Genomic DNA, 17,624 nt, shown 5'->3' with positions numbered 1-17,624 from the left:
TAAAATTCACCATTTTAGCCATCCTTAAGTGTACTGTCTACTTCCAGAATTTTTCATCACTCCAAACAGCGACTGTGCCCATTAAGCAGTAACTCCCCATTTCCTCCTCCCACCGCTGGTTACCTCTAATCTGTTTTCTGTCTATGAATTTGCCTATTGTAGATATTTTATATAAATGGAATAATATACAATGTTTATCCTTTTGTGTCTGACTTATTTTACTTAGTGTAATATTTTCAAGGTGCCTGCATGTTGTAACATGTATCAGAACTTCATTATTCTTATGACTGAATAACATTTCATTGGAGGCATAGACCCCATTTTGTTTATCCATGCTTCTGTTTCCGGACACTTGGGTTGTTTACACCTTTTGGCTATTTGTGAATAATGCTGCTATGAGCATTGGTATACAAGTGTGTGGTTAGTCTCTGTTTTTATTCTTTAGGAGTGTGTACCTAAGAATGGAATTGCTGTGTCATATGGTAATTCCACATTTAACTTTATGAGGGATTGCCAAACTCTTTGCTTCTTTAATTATAAATAACACTTAAATGAGTATCTGTATGCTTGAAGCTTTTTTGATATTTTTACTCCTTTAAACTCCTTAAGGTGAAATTAATAGGTTAAATGGTGTGACAGTTTGAGACATCATGCCAAATGCTGTCCAAAAGGGTTGAACCTCTTTTGCTTCTGCCACAAGTGTCTGAGAATGCCCTTGTCACCAAACCAGCATTGCACCAGATGTTTCACTGTTTTGAATCTTGGAGAAGAGATGTTGTCCATCTCTCATGGAACCATAATCTGGCTGCACAGTGGCTTCACTGACGTAGTTCCCAATCACCAGCCCTGAGCCCTTCTTTTTCCCATTCTCCTTGTCCCTGATGCCGACCCTCCCAGTCTTCAGGTCCTATCAGATCTGACTTCCTTTCACTCATCTGCCCAGCAGAGATGAGGGCGATCTGGTGTATGAGATATTCTCTAGCTCTGGGGACTCCCCCTATCATGTCGCCTCCTCTACAGAAGACCTAAGGCCTCTGTGGTACCTTCCCACTTTGGCTGATTCTCACGTCTTTTCTGTCTTTTCCTCCTGCTCTTCTCTCCCAGTTCTACAGTGAGTCGGGCATGCCCACCAAACACCTCTCGGACAGTGTGTGTGCCGTGTGTGGGCAGCAGATCTTTGTGGATGTCAGTGAAGAGGGCATCATCGAGAACACGTATAGGCTGTCTTGCAATCATGTGTATCCTGCCTAGAGCTCCTGGGCCACGTCTCTCTTGACACGTGCACACTCCAGTCAGGGAGGGAAGGGTGTGGTCATGACCCTGGGCGTGCTGTCCAGACCTTTGAGGCTCTGGGCGTGCTGTCCAGACCTTTGAGGGTAGGGGAGTCACAAGAAGCAGACATTTGGGTGATGTCCTCTGCTAGGGAAACCAACCCCCAGGAGTAGAAACGGCTGCCTCCTTTGCTCCTTCTCACAGACGGGAGCCACTCTTACATGTAGCCTGGCTGGATCAGAAAGGAGCCGGCAGCTGCACTAGCTGCCCCGAGACTGGGTCAGTCACAGGGGAGGAACACCCTCTAACTGGCACCCTCAGTTTCAGAATCAAATCCGCCTGAATAGCACTTGTGACATTTACCACGTCCTTACTCAGCTCCCATTCTGTACCATGTGTTATCTCCGTTTTGCCCCATAACAGCCCTGTAAGGCAGAGTTCATTATCCTCACTTCACATATGACGAAGCAGGGTCAGAGAGAAGGGACTTGCCCAAGATTATACAACTGATAAGAGGTGAAGCCAGGATTTGAACCTTCCTCCAGAGCTAGGGCCTGGGCACCTTGAAGACCGGCATGGGGTTGGAGTGCCATCCTGGCCGCCCACCATTTCCCTTGACCAGTGGTGCTCAGATTCCACGAGTTCTGTATCCGCGGCTGGTGCATTGTGGGAAAGAAGCAGACGTGTCCCTACTGCAAAGAGAAGGTAGACCTCAAGAGGATGTTCAGCAACCCGTATCCTTTGTTTGGGTTCTTTTTGGGAGTGGGCAGTGGTAAGAAAGTACTGGCCTGCATCCGGGTGGGTGTTGGGGCCCTCCCTCCTGCCCCCAGCCTGGCTGCTGCCCACCAGTCCATGCAGCTTGTGGTCTTGGGAAGTGGGTGGGATGTGGGGCAGGACCAGCAGCTCAGCTTCTCCTCTTGGTTCAGGATTCCTCAAGGGTAAATCGGTGGTGATAGCAGCTACCATTTACTGCTTGCTTACTATGTGCCTGGCACTGTGCTAAGTGCTTTACTCGTATTAGCTCACTTGATTCTCTAGAGCTTTATGACCTGGGTAATATTATCCTCGTTTTACCAGTGAAACAGTTTAAAGATTGAATAATTTGTTCAAGGTGATATAACTAATGGGTTGTGCCTTACCTGTGACAGGCAGGGCTGGAGACCAGCTCTGTGCCTGTGCAGGACCTGCAAGGTACAGGGAAGGCGGGGACCCCTGTCCCCATCCACCTGAACACAGGACCTGTGCTCCTCTGAGCTGCCCCTCCCTACCTGACCAGTCCTCCCTACTTTGCCTTCAGCCTCCGCTTCCTCCCTGCAGCCTGTCTGTCGGAAAGTACCCAGCCACTTCTTTGGCCACCCCCCCCCCCCACCCCGCCTTTCCCCTGGGATCCAGGGACTTCTCCCAGCTGCCCTTCCTCTCTCTGCCAGGGTTCCCTGTCCCCTGGACACTAGCTGGGCCGTGCGGGGCCACTGTGTTCCCCTTTAAGGTTCCTTGCTTGGTTCTTCCAGGGTCTAGTTCAGGAACAGTTTAGTAACTCCATGGTCAAGCTGAAGGTTGGGGCTTCCCTTAGTTCTCAGGAATGGGCCCGGCTGTGCTTTCTGATGCCTTCAGAGGGATTCCCCATAGTCTCATGAGGTTCAACCTGTGCTTTCCCCGGAGCTGGTTTCCCAGGCTCCCTCTCCATGTCTTGCCCGGCAGTTAGCTGTAAAGTGAAAGGAAGGGACTTATCTCCAGGGGCCGCTTGGCCTCAGTAGGGCCTGGTGCTCAGTGCCCTTGGGTGGGGATTCCTTAGAGCCTTTGCCTGGGGTTATCCCCTATGACCAGCCTCTTGCTCTGCCCCCTCATGCCTCTGTCCCGAGACTCAATCCCTTCCTTGACCTAGAAAACCTCTCATTTTGGACATTGCAAGAACCTTTGGGTTACCTTATCCCACTCCCCGCCTCCCTGATGCCATCATCACCCATAATCTACAGCAGTCTCGGGCACACTGGCGGTCCAATCTTAGAAGGTTATGCGGAGCCCTGTCTGTATGTTGGTCATGGAGAGCTTAGTTTCACCCCTCCACCCTCTCCCGCATCTGTCCGATCTTCTGCACTTCTTCCTCTCTGCCCTCCTGCCCCCATTCTCTGGGTTTAGCCCTGCATTCCAACATATAGGGGCTGGGTGGGGCTTTCTAGAAAGCAGCTTCCTTTCTCTGTAGGCCCATTTCTGTGGAGCATCTGGAAAGTGTAGGTAGACCCTCTCACCCATCCCCTAGACCAGCCTTAGCAACTCGAACACGTAACCTCTTTTCTTTGACGCAGTGACAGCTGGGAGAGGCCTCATGTCATGTACGGGCAACTGCTGGACTGGCTTCGATACTTGGTAGCCTGGCAGCCTGTCATCATTGGCCTGGTGCAAGGCATCAACTATATCCTGGGCCTGGAATAGTCAGGAAGAAGAGCATCCACCCACCATGGACCTCAGGGCACTCTCCTCCCTGCCCTCCAAGACCTCCTGGGTGGGAAAGACTCAAAGGGGCACTCGGGCCACTCAGGACCCCTCCGGCTGTGTCCGGGCTGGGGAGGGATATGATGGAGAGCCAGCAGGTGGGGCTGTCAGCAGTGGGGGGCTTTTTAAAAGAAAACTATTTTGATGAATATATTTAAAAACCTTTTTTATTGTGGAGCATAGGAATTGCCCCAATTCCTCCAGGCCTCAGCCTCCCTGCTTGAGCAGGGCAGGAGCAGAGCCACAACATTTTTGGTGTAAAGGAGCCATCTCTTCTCTGGCTGAGAGCCCCAGCCCACCTCCCCTTCCTTCTGTATGTGGGGCTTGAGCCTGGTACACTCAGTGTGGAAGAGCCAGGGAGCTCTGGCCAGTGCCACTGATGAGCACTGAGGGGTGAGGTGTCCTCCGTCCTCCCTGGCTAAGGCCACAGTTGGGCGTTGTCTGGCTCCGTCTTCCCTGTTGGGGGCCGTAGGCTGGTGGAGACAAGTGGGACCTTGTCGTGACTTTTGCAGCAAGGGAAGCTCTAGGACCTCGGAATTCACCGGGGATTTGTGTGGGGGTGACCAGAGCTGTAGCAGCTTGGGGAACCTCCCACTAAGTGGGGCTGTACTCAGCCAAGAACAAAGACCATCTATATATAGTTGGGCCACAGGGGTTACTGCTGGCAGCGGTGATTGAGGGCCGCTTGTGCAAGCTGATCCTCTGCCCAGAAGTGGTGACACGTGCTGAAGGCCACTGCCACATCACTTCCTTCCCCGAAAGCCGGAGAGCGTGTGTGTGTGTGTGTGTGTGCGTGCGTGGTAGAAGAACTATGACAGATGTGAGGCTTCTTCCTGTGGTCAGACATTGTTCCCTTGAAGCTGCCAGGGGATTCCCAGCCCAAGGAATATCCTCATGTCAGCCTTGTCATCCATGAGTCCTGCCTGGGCCTGGCAACACAAGTGGTGAGGTGGGTGGGAAGAGGGTCAGGCCCAGGTAAGTATGGGTTCTGAAAAGGGGTTCCAGGTAGGCCCCAGCTCTGGTCCTAGGAATTTTGAAGGAAATGGGAGGGCAAACGTGGTCCTTCCGTGCTGGGTTCCTAGGGAATATGGCCCTTCAAGTGCAGTAAGAACCAAGCAGGATCTTGTCATCCATTCTGAATAAAGCTCCGTGAGCTGGGTTGGAAAGCTGAACATCCATCTTGCTTTTCTTCTTCCCACCTCTTTCCCTGCAGTCCCCGTGGGTGCCTGGCCCTTGCTGCCTCTTGCTCTTCCCATTTGAGAGCCGGGGCCTGGGGGTGGTTGGCCCTGCCCAACATCCGTGAGCAAGGTGGAATGCCGGGCTTTCGTCCTGTAGCAGAAGGTGCCCTGCGCCATCGCTGGGTGACTGTCCTCACCACCTGAGGTCAGTGCCCTGCCACCACCACCCCTCTCGCGGATCACTCTCAGCTTTGGCTTCTCTTACCCAGCCGTGGCTTCCGAGGTCTGCATGCCAGTGGGCTCATCCTCAGAGAGTGGAATGGCGGCAGGGAGCATCACTTTTGTCCCCGTACCCCTGCATCAGGCTCATGTGAGAACCGAGGCCAGGCTGTCCAAGGCTGTCTCTTCATACTTCAACAGTCCTGAGTCCCATGACCTCCCAGCAGCCCGACTCTGGCCTTGGTTACACTCACAGGTAGAGTCCTGCCTCCTCTCCCTCGCATCCCCACCCCCTTCCCCAAAGGACTGTGTCTCTGAAGTCCTGGGCAGCTTTGCCTCCTGACCTAACTGCTGGAGACACTGGTGTTCCTAGGGAGGAGTTACTCTGCATCTAACAGCACAGAAGCTCCTGGGGCAGGCGGTGGGGGAGGAACTGAGAAGATGAAAATGTCAGCTAGAGCCCTGGAGAAGAGGAGTTGACTTTTAGTCTCCACGTCTAATTGGGAATGAGTCGGGTTTTTATACATACACACGCACATGCATATGACACGCACACAAAACCCTTGGGATTGCAGCAGTGTTCGGACACGTCTTCCAAACCTAATTCCACCTCCTGGCCTCCCTGGCTCTGTCCCCAGCATCCCATCCTCCTGATCCCAGACACTTGGGTCTGGTCCTTCACAGTTGCTCGAGCCAGTGCTGGGTACGCGCCCTCTTACCCTGGGAAGCACCCTCTCCTCCTCTTAGGTCCAGTGCTCCAGCTTGTGTTCCAAGTGCTCGGCTTGTCTGAGAGGTTCCTGCCCACAAGGCCTGGAGGTGCTCTCAGTGTAGCTCCCATGATGTGGCTCACGTGGGGCCAGACGCAGCTGAGCTGAGCTGTGGAGCTCCAAAAAACGGGGGGTTCCGGAAAGGAGGGTTTTTCAGGGCTTCCTGTGAACCAGGTAGGGGGAATCTAGACTTCCTGGTGAACTTAGATCTGTAGCTCTGGCCAAGGGGCTGGGAGGGCAGAAGTGAGAAGGATTCATGGGAGTGATGGGTGGTCGTTGGGTTGCTGGTTGGAGGGAGGTGGGGAGCCTGAGAAAGGCCAGAATGTGGATGGGCTGGTGTGACATGGAGTCTGAAATGGTCAGAGTGATCCAGCTTGGGGTCTCCAGTGACTAGGAGAGTTGTCCCTTTGAATATGGTGTGGCTGTGAAGGAAGAAGCAGGAGGCCTGTTCACGTAGAAGAGCAAAGGTGGACACCGAAGTCCTGACCGTTGGCTGGGATGGAAGAATTCATGTGTGAGAGACTCTTTCATTGGTTCATGCCCTGTGTGCCCCTGGGAGGGTGGGCCTGAGGAAGGTTAAAGACCCCAGGCTGATACCATCTGGAAAGCGGGGGGCCTGGGAGTTAGCAAGAAGGTTCCTGGCCAGTTCCTGGCCACTGTGAACTCCGGCTCAGGAAGAGAGGCGCAGTGTGCAGGAACCTTAAGGACTGGGCTCAGACTGCTGTCATGTATGTGTGCCTTCTCTTGGTAGCCAGAGTCCGCTCTAGAGTCCCTGGTTAAATAAAAGTGAAAGTGAAATAGAAGGGAGAGTTCAGTGCTTTCGCAGAAGGATTTCACTATATATCCTGCCCTTCCCAGAACCAGCTCTGGCAGTGGAGAGAACTTTACCTCCCTTTGTGACTAGGTAAGTCCCTGGTCCTCTTTGGGCCTCAGTTTCCATGCCTGTAATGAAGGGGTTAGATTGGACTAGTAACCAGTATAATGTTGATGGTAATAAGAGCTAGGGTGGGGATCCCCTGGCTTTGTTTTTAGGGGCTGGAAGAGCTCTAGCCTATGCCCGATGCCAGTCCTCCAGGAGTTGTCACAGGTGGACAGGACAGAGTAAATAGCAGTGCCTGACAGCCCACTGAAAAACTAGAGGTAGGGAGGGGCTGTGGAGTCCACAGGAAGAAGGCCACATGTATGCCTGGGATCTAAGCAAGCCACTCAGAAGACGTGGGAGAAGCAGTTTTTCACCATCTCCTCCCCCGCCTCCCCCAGAGAGGAGGAAGTTGTCACAGATATATAGATCCAGGCGTGCCAGCTCCTGACACACGCATCACGACCATGAGACAGAACTGGATTCCAGGTGGGACCTGGGGCTGTGCACGTGCGGGTGGAGGGGTGGGGGGCATCCTGAGACCAGAGTGGAGCCATGTGGCTGGCCCTGAGCCTCACCCCCAGGTGGGCTCCCCTCAGCTGCTGTGCTGTTGCTTTCGGCCTCTGCCCGGATGCTGTGGCTCTGGCTCCATTCCAAGGTCTCCCTGTGCTCCATTCAAAAAGGGCCAAGAGGTGGGGCTTGAGGGGTTCTTCTGCCTCTCCCGTTCCCTGGGCAGAGCCCAAGAATCTCTGCCAGACTTACATCCCGGCAGCAACTCCCTCTCTAGCCAACATCCGAGCTAGGATGCCGGGCAATCCCCGGAGGTCAGACAGCTGCTGACCTCTGTGACTGTCCTTTTTTCAGACCCCAGCCCTCTTTGGGCCCTGCTCCTCTGTGCCCACATCGTCTCCCACCTGGCCAGAGCCACATCTGTGCCTCAGGCCACTACAGCTGCCACTGCCTCAGCTGGGATCGCAAAGGACACCTGCCCCTCCCGGCCCCCAGCGCTCCCGACAGCTAAGCAGTGCCCAGCATTGGAGGTGACCTGGCCGGAAGTGGAAGTCTCACTGAGTAAGGAGCCATTCTGATGGGAGCCCAGGAGGGCACGGTGGTCAGAGGGCGGGCTGAGGGCACGGAGGCACCAAGGGTGGGGTTGGTTTCTGAGCACCTGTCCCCCAACCTTCTGTCATGTAGCCCACCACCAACCAGGTCAGCTTGGCTGAGCACTGACTTCCTCTCCCCGCCAGCATCGCCAGTGTGGCACAGGGCTCAGCTCGCAGCTCCCAAGATGCTCCCTGTCAAAGGGGACGGAGAGGATTCAGACAGAAGGAACAGTCAGCGGACTCCCAGAGCCTTGACTGCAGTGGCTGCAAGCCCAGCCCCTCCTCCCAGAGCCCACTTGCCCTCTGGCCTCCTCAGAGGAGCGGTGGCCTACTGGTGCTGCCTCCTCAGCCAGGGCTCCTAGAGTCACTGGAGCTGGGTGCTAGAAAGGGTCATTCTGAAGAAGAAAGCTCAGGAGTCAAGGACCTAGACCAAGGACCCGTCCCCAAATTCCTCCTACTCAGCCAGGGTCCCCTGGTAGATGACCGCACTTCTCTTAACAGACTCTCCACTCCAGGTTCCTGGATCATGGCAGCTGGGAAGCTGGGCAGGGTGGGCAGGCCACAGCGTGGCAGAGGGGAGGGTCTGCTGTACAGTCGGGTTAACAGCCACACGTGTCCCTAGATGGAACGCTGACCTTGTCCTGTACTGCCTGCAGCCGCTTCCCCCACTTCAGCATCCTTTACTGGCTGGGCAACAGCTCCTTCATCGAGCACCTCCCGGGCCGGCTGCGGGAGGGCAGCACCAGGTGAGGGGCGTGGCGATGAGGCCGGTGGGAGGGAGGCCTCCTCCTACGGTCCTCTCATGGCCTTTCTTTCTCTTCTGCTCCAGGCGGGAGCACAGGGGCACGAGGACCCAGCTGTGGAGGGCCTTGGTGCTGGAGGAGCTGAGCCCCGCCCTGCGAGACACCAACTTCTCCTGTGTTTTCTCGGATCCTGGGCAGACTGTCCAGCGTCACCTCGTCCTGGCCCAGCTCTGGGTGAGGAACCCAAGGGATGGACTTCCAGGGACAGGAGGAGCTCTGCTTTGGCGTGGGGAGGAAAGGGTGGGCTCTGTCCACAGTAGCCTCCAGCTAATGCCCACCAATTCCCCGAACCTGAGGCGGAAACTAAAAGGAACAGGATTCAGGCAGGGGAGGCATGGCCTGGAGAAAAGTGACAAGGGATGTCCCTCCCACCTTGGCCCTGATCCTTGTTTGCTTCACTCCCCCAGGCTGGGCTGAAGACGAGCGTACCCCCGACACAAGAAGCCCTGTCCTCCAGCAAGTCCCCTCAGCCTCACCATCCTGATAATGAACCCCAAGCTCCAAAGCCTGGTTGAAATGCCACCTCTTCATTGAGCTCTACACGCTCTCAGCCCAGGCCACATTCTGCATCGACTTAATGTTGTATTTGTTTCGACTGTCCCAGGGAAGGTATGCGGGGAGAGGCTGCTTCTGACCCATAGCTGTATCTCTGTCACCCCAGCAAGACCTACGACGGGTGCTCATAAATGATCTTCAGTGGTGGCGTACTGATGTCTGCCCATTCATTTATCCTTTTGGCCATCATTCTACTCACAGAACGTGGCCTGTCTGAGGAGGGAGTGTGGGAAGAGGAGAGAGAATGCCACTCAGAAGCTACAGACAAAACCAGATTCAGGGGACACAGGCCCTCAGAAGAGAAGAGGCCGGCCCATAATGCTCCTCAGGAGCAGAGGCCAGAAATGGAGTGTGGGAAGATCCTGTGGCCTGAGAAAGGCCAGGAGAAGGGATCTGAGAGAAGGTATGTGGGTCTGGAGTCTCCACAGGGACAAAGGTACGCTGCTCTACAAAGCCCAGGTTTCCCTACTTTTCCCACACAGATCAAGGTGTCTCGGCATTCAAGGGAGAAAAATAGACTTTATTTACAAGTAATAACATTTAGAAAAGATCCATCCCTGGCCCTTAAAAACCTTCCCATCACTCCAAATCCCACCCCAGTGAAATCTGGGGAAGGAAGGGGATGAGCTGCCACTGAAGGCTGCCCCCCCCCCGCCCCCATCCCCCACTGAGGCACAGGGCCCGTTTCTCCTGGAAAAGAGCATCCTTCGGGCAACTGTGCCCTTGGGTGGATGGGAGCACCTGGGGGTGGGGCGCTCCCACTAGGTCAATGCCCAGTCCTGGACTTCAAAAGCAAGGGCCCTTGCTCGGCCCAGCCACCGGGAGCAGCAGGGACCAGGGCCTGCTCCTCCAATGGTCGGTCCCTTCTAGATCCAGAGGCTGAGAGGAGGACTGACTGGGCCCAAGGACCCAGCCACTCAAAGCCAGCCCCAAATCTTCTTGTGATGGCGCTGGAGAAGTGACTGCTCTAAGAAAACATCAGGAGGCGAGGCAGGGAGAGGACCCAGACTATCCAGGCTCCGGGCCAACTCTTGAGGACACACCTGTTCACCTGGCGAAGGTCCGGGTACCAGGCCGGGGTGTGGGCAGGCGTCACTGTCTATAGGGGTTTGGCCACTGCTGGCCTGGGAGCTGAGAGAAGGCACTGAAAGGGACAGAACAAAAAGGACCAGGCGAGGGCAGCATCAAGGACACAGGTGGGGCCACTCACTGGTACCGGCTCTTTATTGCTTTGCCTGGAAGAGAGAGAGACAGTCACTCAAGTGGAAGAGACTCGGTGCCAGGCTGCACCAGTGCCCCCCCACACCCAGACTAGGGTCCCCTCCTTGGTGTGGCCCTGGACCCAATCTACCTTCAGGTTACCAGTGGCTGGCTGTGCCTAAGCAGCTCTGGGTGCTCTCGGGAGAAATGGAGGCGTGTCCTCTCCTCCGTAAGGAGCAGCTAACCAGGCCGGGAGCACCTGCTCTCAGCCCCCGCCCTCCCCGCCCTCCAGCAGCCTAGCTCAGCCCTGCCTGGAAGCAGCCCCTGGGGTGGCTGGCGGGGGGGGGGGGGGGGGGGGGGGGTTGCCCATGCTCCTACCAGATTCCTAAGAACCGAACCCTCTCCCTTCCCTGACAGTGCCTCCACCTTGCCCTTGGCCCGAGGGGTGGCAGTGGCAGCGGCGATGGCGGCGGCAGTGGCGGCACTGGCTGTGGTGGTGGCGATGCGAGGAGAGCGGCGGGTCCCACTGCGGGGGTTGGGGGAAGCCTTGGATGGGGCTTTCTTAGAGGCTGCCCTCCGCAGAAGGCTATTCCCGAGCTTCTTGGGTGTGTTGAGGATGCTGAAGGCCATTGACTGGCGGCGGTCAGCCTGTAGGGAGAGGCTGTCAAACTGGGGGTGCCACTGGCCTCCCAGGCCAACCTGCTGCTCCAGGGCTCGGCCAGCAAGGCCCCTCCAGGGTCTCCCTTCAGCCCCTGACTAACCTGTTTAACAACAGCTGGAGCTGCTTTCTTCTGGGCCTCGGTAGTGCTCTGTCTGCGCCCTTCATGTCGGTCCCGGGGAGTCATGGGGCGTGGGAAACAGGTGGTGGCCTTCTTAGACTATGGGGAAGAGGACAGTTAAGCCAGAGGACAAGTGGACCGTGTCCAACCAGCACCCGTCCCCCTTCTGAGCCGGGAGCCTCCCCGCTAATCAACTTATGGGAGCCGACATCACCCACCTCGGGGGTGCCAGGGCCCTGGTGGGGCTCTGCGGAGACCCGTTTGCGCTGCTGCCGGGTGGTGATGCCAGCGCCCTCAGCTATCTGGGCTGGCTGCATGCTCGCTCGGCGCAGGGTCTCCCGGGGGTCACCGGTTTTTATCTCCTCATCTGTGATGGTAGGCAGGCTCAGGGAAGGCTGCGTGGGGTAGAAAAAGTGGTCGGTGGAGCCAAGCTGTTTGGAGGTGGAGCAGGACCGCCCCAGAACTCTCTTCACTGGCCTATCTTGTGGAGCAGCTAGAGCCTTCCTATCACAAAAAGCTCCCCACCTACGCCCTCCACTATGGCTGCAAAGAGCAGTCCCAAGAGACCTCTCCAAGCTCCTGCCCACCCACAGGACCTTCACCCCTGAGCTCCCTCCCTGCCAGCTATATGACTGGAAACAGGTCACCCTCCTTGGCAGGCCAGGGCACTGGGGTGGGATGACGAGGAAGAGGTGAGCCAACAGGGGCAGGTCCATGGCAGGGGGCCCCAGAGCTCACCCTGGACTCCAGAGGGTAGCAGGTCTTTAAGTGCGGGGGGCACACTCGATTGCGCTGCTGCAACTCTGCAATGCGGTTCCAGTCATCCAGCTGCTCAGGCTCATCCTGGCAAGTGCCCATGTAGAAGCTGTTCCTGCCTGTGGAGGGCGAGGAAATTGGAGCAAGTGGGGCTGGAAGGCCAGGAGGAGAGGGGGGAGGTAGCATCCCACCAGCCTTTGCTGCCACCACTCCCATGCACCTAGCCCTTGAACTTCAAGCCTAGCACCCCAGAGCCCTGCTCTGCTCAGTGCTGCAGATACAGGCTCGGGGCTCACAGACCATCCCTACCCTGGGGACTGGCTCATTGCTTCCTCCCTGGGGTCATATGCAGAGGCTGTGACACCGAGAGAAACTAATGGAGGGCCAGGAATCGATACCCAGAGTGGTCCCTGAAGGCAAGAGCCTCAGAAAAGAATCTGAGCATAGCTCCCAGGCCAGTCTGGCCTCTCTGGCAGCCCCTTCCCACCTGAGAAGGGGCCTGGAGGACGACTGACAGCAGCCTGGCAGCACTCTTGTGCTGGGAATCCCAGGCCCGTCATGTGTTTTCTGGTTTATAGCCTGGCTGAGAATGACATCAGTGTTATTGCCCAGCACAGCCCCTTGATGTGACAACAGGCAAGGCCCTCAGACTGCAGGGAGGAGAGGCAGGTGAGGTGCTGGGTGGCGGCCAGGAAGCCAGCCTTGGGTTTTTAAAAGCTTGTCCCTTCCCTGTGCCAGGATCTGCTTCCAGTCTAATCTTTGGGTGTGTTAAGTCCCCACAATCCCCTCACCTGGAGGGGCCCCGCTGGACACCCCAGCCTGGGAGCGGCGAGCGGAGCTGCGAGTGGTGGGCCGGTAGCCAGGCAGGCTTAGCAGAGCCGAGTTGCCGTCGTCGGGAGAGCCCAGGCGGGCTAGAGACTGGGTGGAGGAGGCAGCTCTCGGGCCAGCCTGGGAAGCAGGGGCAGACTGCGTGCTATAGAAGGAGGAGTTGGCGCTGTCTGGCTCCTCCACATCTAGCTTCTGGAAGAGAGGATGCACCTGTTGTAGTAGGGATAGAGGCCCTGACACCCCATCAAGAAGCCTCCCGTTCCCCTTCCCGAAGCGCCTCAGACCCCATGGCTGCACGTATCCACACTGCCTTGCATGGGGTCCTTAGCTGCACTTCTGCAAGAAATGGGCCTTGTTGCCAGAATCCCACACAAGGTACTGAGGCTGTCAAGACTCTTTTCTGTCCATTTTTCCATTGAGTCTATTAACAATGCTTTGAGGGAGGGAAGGCAGAGTGCATCAGACCATTTTAGAAGTGAGGTGCAAAGGAATGAAGTGACTGGCCCAAAGGGCACAAAGCAAGGAAGCGGCAGAGCTGGGGCTAGAACTCACGTCTCCTGAGCTTGTTGGGTTCATCCCACAGTGTCCTTCCACCCAAGTGTGCCAGGCCCCTGACCATCTTTTAGAACTTCTCCAGCTTCTCCCCACCAGAGATGCCCCCCTCCTCTCCTCCCCAACCTCCTAGTGCTATGGAAACAAGGACCAGAGCCCCCAGCCAGGCAGGCAGCCCATTGGGCAACCACAACGCATCTCAGCTACCCAAGGGTGTACCCATGGGTGTGTGGGGAGGCACGGGCCGGACTGCAACTTCTCCACATTGTCTCCCTTAAGCCTGCACAGGGTCACTGCTGTACACGGAGAGGACAGCAGCCTTAGAGTCAGTGGACAGGCAGCCACGTCCAGCCCTGCCCCTTTCTACCAGAGGCCTAAGCAAGTCACCACCCTTAAGCTTTCCCATCTGTGGGTATGGACTGGTCAGCCCTGCCTGCTTCTTGAGGCTGTTTTGAGGACCCGATGGAAAGATGCCCTTGAGAGGAAGCAAGCATTGCTACTCTGCAGCCCCACTTGCAGCAGCCTGACCTTGGTCATGGTGATGTTGATGATTTGCGTGGTGCGCCGACGAGAGGAGCGGGTCTTCCGGCCTGAGTCCAGGAAGACATCCCCCAGGGAGTCCAGGCTGCTCTCCAGGGGGGGCTGACCCCGAGCGGGGATGGGGGTGAAGTAGAGACTCTCCAGGGATTCCACCTTGGGGGGCAGACGCTGGGAGATGGGCGAGGCTGGCTCTCCAGGGATGCTGGTGCCATCTGGCTGGGTACGAGGCAACTTGCTGTGGGGAAAACATCTGCTGAGGTGCCATTCCTGGGGCTACAAGGCATTTTGTCCATCCCTTTGCTCCAAAGCGACCAAGTCCTACATTTATTATTACAAGAAGACTAAGTCAAGCACCCCACCCTCTCTGATTTCTCAGAGGTATCAAGGAGAGTTCTTGACCTTGGCCTTCCATCCGTTCTCCATCCCTGGTGAGCCTATCCACTCCATGGCTCTCTGAACTCAATACTGGCAATTCCCAAACCCTGCTCCCAGACCCATATATCCACAGCCCCAGACCTCCCCCATGGATTCCACAACTAACGAACATGTCCCAAACCAAGTCCATTGTCTGTTCCTCCTCCTGTATCTCCTATTTCAGCAAGTAGGAGCTGGGAGGGGCGGCCTCCACCCAAGCCCCCAGTCACGAACACAGGCACAGTCCTACCTCTTCCCTCTCCTGCCAAACCCAATCGGCGAGTGAGTCTCCTGAGAGCTCTCCTAACCACACCATACTCCACTCTCACGCCCCTCCCTGCCTGCCTTGCCCCCTCTCACCTAGACTTACAACAGCCTCTGAGAGACACAGAGTGGAGACAAACAAGGACTCGAGCCAGGCTGCCCAGGTTCAAGCCTAGCCCTGCCACTGTGGCACCTTGGGCAAGTGACCGCCCCTCTGCCCCAATTTCATCTGTGAAAGGAGATAATCATAGACGCTTCCTCAGAGTTGTTAAGGGATAAATGAATGAATACTTTTCAGGTGTTTATAACAGTGTCTGACACACATAAGTGTTGAACATTTCTAAAAACACATTTATTGTTTTTATTAAAGTCTCAGTTTTCCCCTATCAGGACAGGCTTTCTAAGATGCAAACCGGACCATGTGCTCCTCAACACATGTGCTCACCCCCCACTCAGTGGGGAGTCCAGCCGGTCCTCAGGGACTTGGGCCCAAGCCCTTGCAACTTCATGTTCCAGCCCATCCAGGCTCTTTCTCGGCCTCTGCTCTCAACCACTCTCCTCCGTCCATCAGACACACCCCTACGGCTTCTTTCAAGACTCAGAGCAGGAGTGACAGCCTCCATGATGCCTTTTCTGACCACTCATTTTTATTTACTCCCACTGTGCTATATACAAACATCTGGCCTAATACCTCTAATACTTTCTTTATTCTTCTCTAAGAATAAGCTTCCAGAGGGCAAAGGGTTCACATCTTATTTATCTCACAGCCCCAGTGCCCAGGATACAGCCTGATAAACAGGGGGCGCTCAAAGGACAACAGACGGAGGGAGGAAGGGTGCCTCCTGACCTGGTGATAGTGAGTGGGGTCCCCTCCTCGCAGCTCAGATCCAGGCTGTCAATGCTCAAGTCCAGCTGAGGCTTAGCCTGCGGCTCCCGGCTCTTTAAGGCGTCAGTCGCCACCTGGAACTTGCCCAGGTCCCGAAGCTGCTGGTCAGCGTGGGCAACCTGGGAAGGAGCCGAGGGAGAGTGAAGGGAGGCCTAAGCAGGGATGGCTGAGGAGAGGAGGGCGTCAGTGCAGCCAGGGCCCTACCTGTGCCTCCAGGCTGCGCACCTGGGCGGTGAGGTGACGGCAGGTCTGCTCGGCCTCCCTGGTCTTCAGCCCGGCCTGCTGCAGTTCCCGGCCCAGCCGATCCGCTTCAGCCCGCAGCTCCTTGTTCTCTGTCTGCAGCTGCTCCAGGCCCCGCAGCTGCTCCTGCAGCTCTTGGTTCTGCTGCTTCTTGGCATCATAATGAGTCTTGGCCTTCTCCATCTGGGTGGGCAGAGGGCAGGTGTGTTGGTGGGGCTGGGGTAGGGTGGGGCAGGTGGGCAGGACCAGGCTCCTCACCTGCAGCTTGTAGTGCTCAGCCGCCTGCTCCTTCTGGCTCAGCTGGGCCTGCAGCTCATTCAGCTGGGCCTGGAGGCGCTGCGCCTCTTGCTGGCTCTCACCTCCCTGGGCCTGGAAAGCACAAGAAGGGCTGATCAGGGCTGCTGGTCTGTTTGCTCCACCCGAATCCATAGCCTCCTGGGCTCCATGGATGTTTTCAGACTCCTGCCTAACCTCTCAGGACACACAGAAAGACCTTTTACCCGCTCCCAACTCCAGCCTACCAAAACACCACACACCCCTCGAAGTGCACCTTCTATAGGAGCTTTTCCTGTCCAGCTAATGCCATTTCTGGAAGAGTTCTGGCAGCCTGCCTTTGCTTCTTTGAGACCAGGCACAAACCATCTCACTCTCTCTCCATGAGTACAGTCTCCCCGAGGAGGAAGGGCACTGATCCCCAGGGAACACCAGGGTGCAGAGCATGGAGCTAGGCACACAGCATGTGTGCTCTCTGAGGACACGTGAATTCATTTCTGCTCCAAACCACTCTAGGAACTAACTATCTCCACTTCAGAGATGAAGAAACTGAGCTCAGACCTTGAAAGCAAATTGACCAGGGTCACAGTAACTAAACAGCAGAGTAAGACTTGAACCTTGGTCCACCTGACTCCAAAGCCTGTGTGGGCTCATTTATGATGCCGGCACTGCCTCCTATCCAGACCATAGACTCCTGGGGAGCAGGGCCTGTGGCGGATTCTCTGTCCACCTACAACACCAGCAAATACTACGTCTGTAGCAGGCACTGGACAGGGCCATCCAGATCCAGCCTTACCTCTCCACATCTCCCAGCACCAGGAAGGCCCCTAAGAAGAGTGTAATAAGCATCTGTTTATCACGTAATTGTGACATGGTGTGGAGTACATGGCAGTGAGCTGGGGAAACAAAGCTGAGCTCCCACCAACTCTGTGACCCTCCGAGGGCCACTGGTGCCAAATTCCTTTGCCCCTAACTAAAAGCTGTGACGCCTAGAGCTGCAAAAAAGCAAATATTAAACCAAAGAAGGTGACATCGCTGAAAGCATTAAGAATATTAAATTGCATTGTAATATTAAACGTTACTGACGCTCCTCCCTGAGATTTAGCAGCGCAACCCAACTGAACTTTCTGCAGTGATGCAAATGTTCTGATTTGCCCTGTCCAGTACAGCAGCCACTAGCCACACATGGCTACTGAGCAGTGGAACTGTGGCTAGCGCAACTGAGAAACTGAATTTTAAATTTCATTTCAATTTAAATAACCACACATGGCTAGTGGCTACTGTAGCAGACAGTGAAGGTATGGGGGTTGGGGGCCACTCCAGTCTTCCCTCGAGAGCTCCCAGAGGCACAGGCGGGGCTCCTGAGGCTGCCAGGCCCCAGGGTGCCCCAACCCAGGGGCTTAGCACCTTCCCTCCCCGCTTGACCTGAGGCTAGCAGAGGGCAGGCCCATCCCCCAGCTGTCCCACCTTCAGCTTCTGCTGCTGCACCTTGCTGGCTTGGTCATGGTCAGCTAGCTTCTTACTCAGTTCTTCCACCTGGGGCAGGAAGGGAAAAGGAGAAGACAAGACTCAGGGAGGCCTTCCCCTGGATGTCCAGACAAATTACGCGGTTTTCCCCAGACCAGTCCCCAGTGTTCCTGGAAGAA

At 56.0% G+C, this 17,624-nt stretch overlaps 3 protein-coding genes across 17 annotated transcripts in view; 2 read left to right on the top strand and 1 right to left on the bottom strand.

Annotated features, from left to right (window-relative positions):
* The window catches only part of RNF121 (ring finger protein 121), an 82,287-nt gene extending 77,353 nt beyond the window's left edge, over window positions 1-4,934 (top strand). For all 4 annotated transcript variants that reach the window (XM_004312370.4, XM_019939540.3, XM_073808532.1 and 1 more), the window contains 3 exons: window positions 1,105-1,238; window positions 1,905-2,006; window positions 3,582-4,934. In XM_004312370.4, coding sequence (XP_004312418.1) covers window positions 1,105-1,238; window positions 1,905-2,006; window positions 3,582-3,702 — 357 coding nt within the window. In that variant the 3' untranslated portion in view covers window positions 3,703-4,934. The remainder of the gene's footprint in view (window positions 1-1,104; window positions 1,239-1,904; window positions 2,007-3,581) is intronic.
* Window positions 4,935-5,075: 141 nt separating this feature from the next.
* The window catches only part of IL18BP (interleukin 18 binding protein), a 33,009-nt gene continuing 20,460 nt past the window's right edge, over window positions 5,076-17,624 (top strand). For 2 of the 5 annotated variants that reach the window (XM_019939545.3, XM_073808533.1), the window contains exons 1-5: window positions 5,076-7,274; window positions 7,650-7,856; window positions 8,511-8,634; window positions 8,718-8,865; window positions 9,448-9,649. In XM_019939545.3, coding sequence (XP_019795104.1) covers window positions 7,253-7,274; window positions 7,650-7,856; window positions 8,511-8,634; window positions 8,718-8,865; window positions 9,448-9,649 — 703 coding nt within the window. In that variant the 5' untranslated portion in view covers window positions 5,076-7,252. Of the gene's footprint in view, window positions 7,275-7,649; window positions 7,857-8,510; window positions 8,635-8,717; window positions 8,866-9,098; window positions 9,399-9,447; window positions 9,650-17,624 lie in introns of those variants that run through there. The other 3 variants (XM_073808534.1, XM_073808535.1, XM_004312369.4) reach the window with 3 other exon arrangements.
* Window positions 9,746-17,624, bottom strand: part of NUMA1 (nuclear mitotic apparatus protein 1) — a 90,763-nt gene continuing 82,884 nt past the window's right edge. For 7 of the 8 annotated variants that reach the window (XM_033862377.2, XM_073808527.1, XM_033862378.2 and 4 more), the window contains 11 exons: window positions 17,446-17,514; window positions 15,964-16,074; window positions 15,670-15,888; window positions 15,427-15,584; window positions 13,890-14,136; window positions 12,773-13,001; window positions 11,964-12,100; window positions 11,444-11,620; window positions 11,208-11,324; window positions 10,873-11,094; window positions 9,746-10,481 (listed from right to left, as the gene is read on the bottom strand). In XM_033862377.2, the coding sequence (XP_033718268.1) occupies window positions 10,470-10,481; window positions 10,873-11,094; window positions 11,208-11,324; window positions 11,444-11,620; window positions 11,964-12,100; window positions 12,773-13,001; window positions 13,890-14,136; window positions 15,427-15,584; window positions 15,670-15,888; window positions 15,964-16,074; window positions 17,446-17,514 (1,698 nt within the window). In that variant the 3' untranslated portion in view covers window positions 9,746-10,469. The remainder of the gene's footprint in view (window positions 10,482-10,872; window positions 11,095-11,207; window positions 11,325-11,443; window positions 11,621-11,963; window positions 12,101-12,772; window positions 13,002-13,889; window positions 14,137-15,426; window positions 15,585-15,669; window positions 15,889-15,963; window positions 16,075-17,445; window positions 17,515-17,624) is intronic. The other variant, XM_073808528.1, reaches the window with a different exon arrangement.

This window comes from Tursiops truncatus, chromosome 8 (genome assembly GCF_011762595.2).
Source record: "Tursiops truncatus isolate mTurTru1 chromosome 8, mTurTru1.mat.Y, whole genome shotgun sequence".
In the NCBI taxonomy this organism is placed as follows: domain Eukaryota; kingdom Metazoa; phylum Chordata; class Mammalia; order Artiodactyla; family Delphinidae; genus Tursiops; species Tursiops truncatus.
The sequence above is the reverse complement of the archived record's forward strand: the minus strand, read 5'-3'. Positions and strand labels throughout refer to the sequence as shown.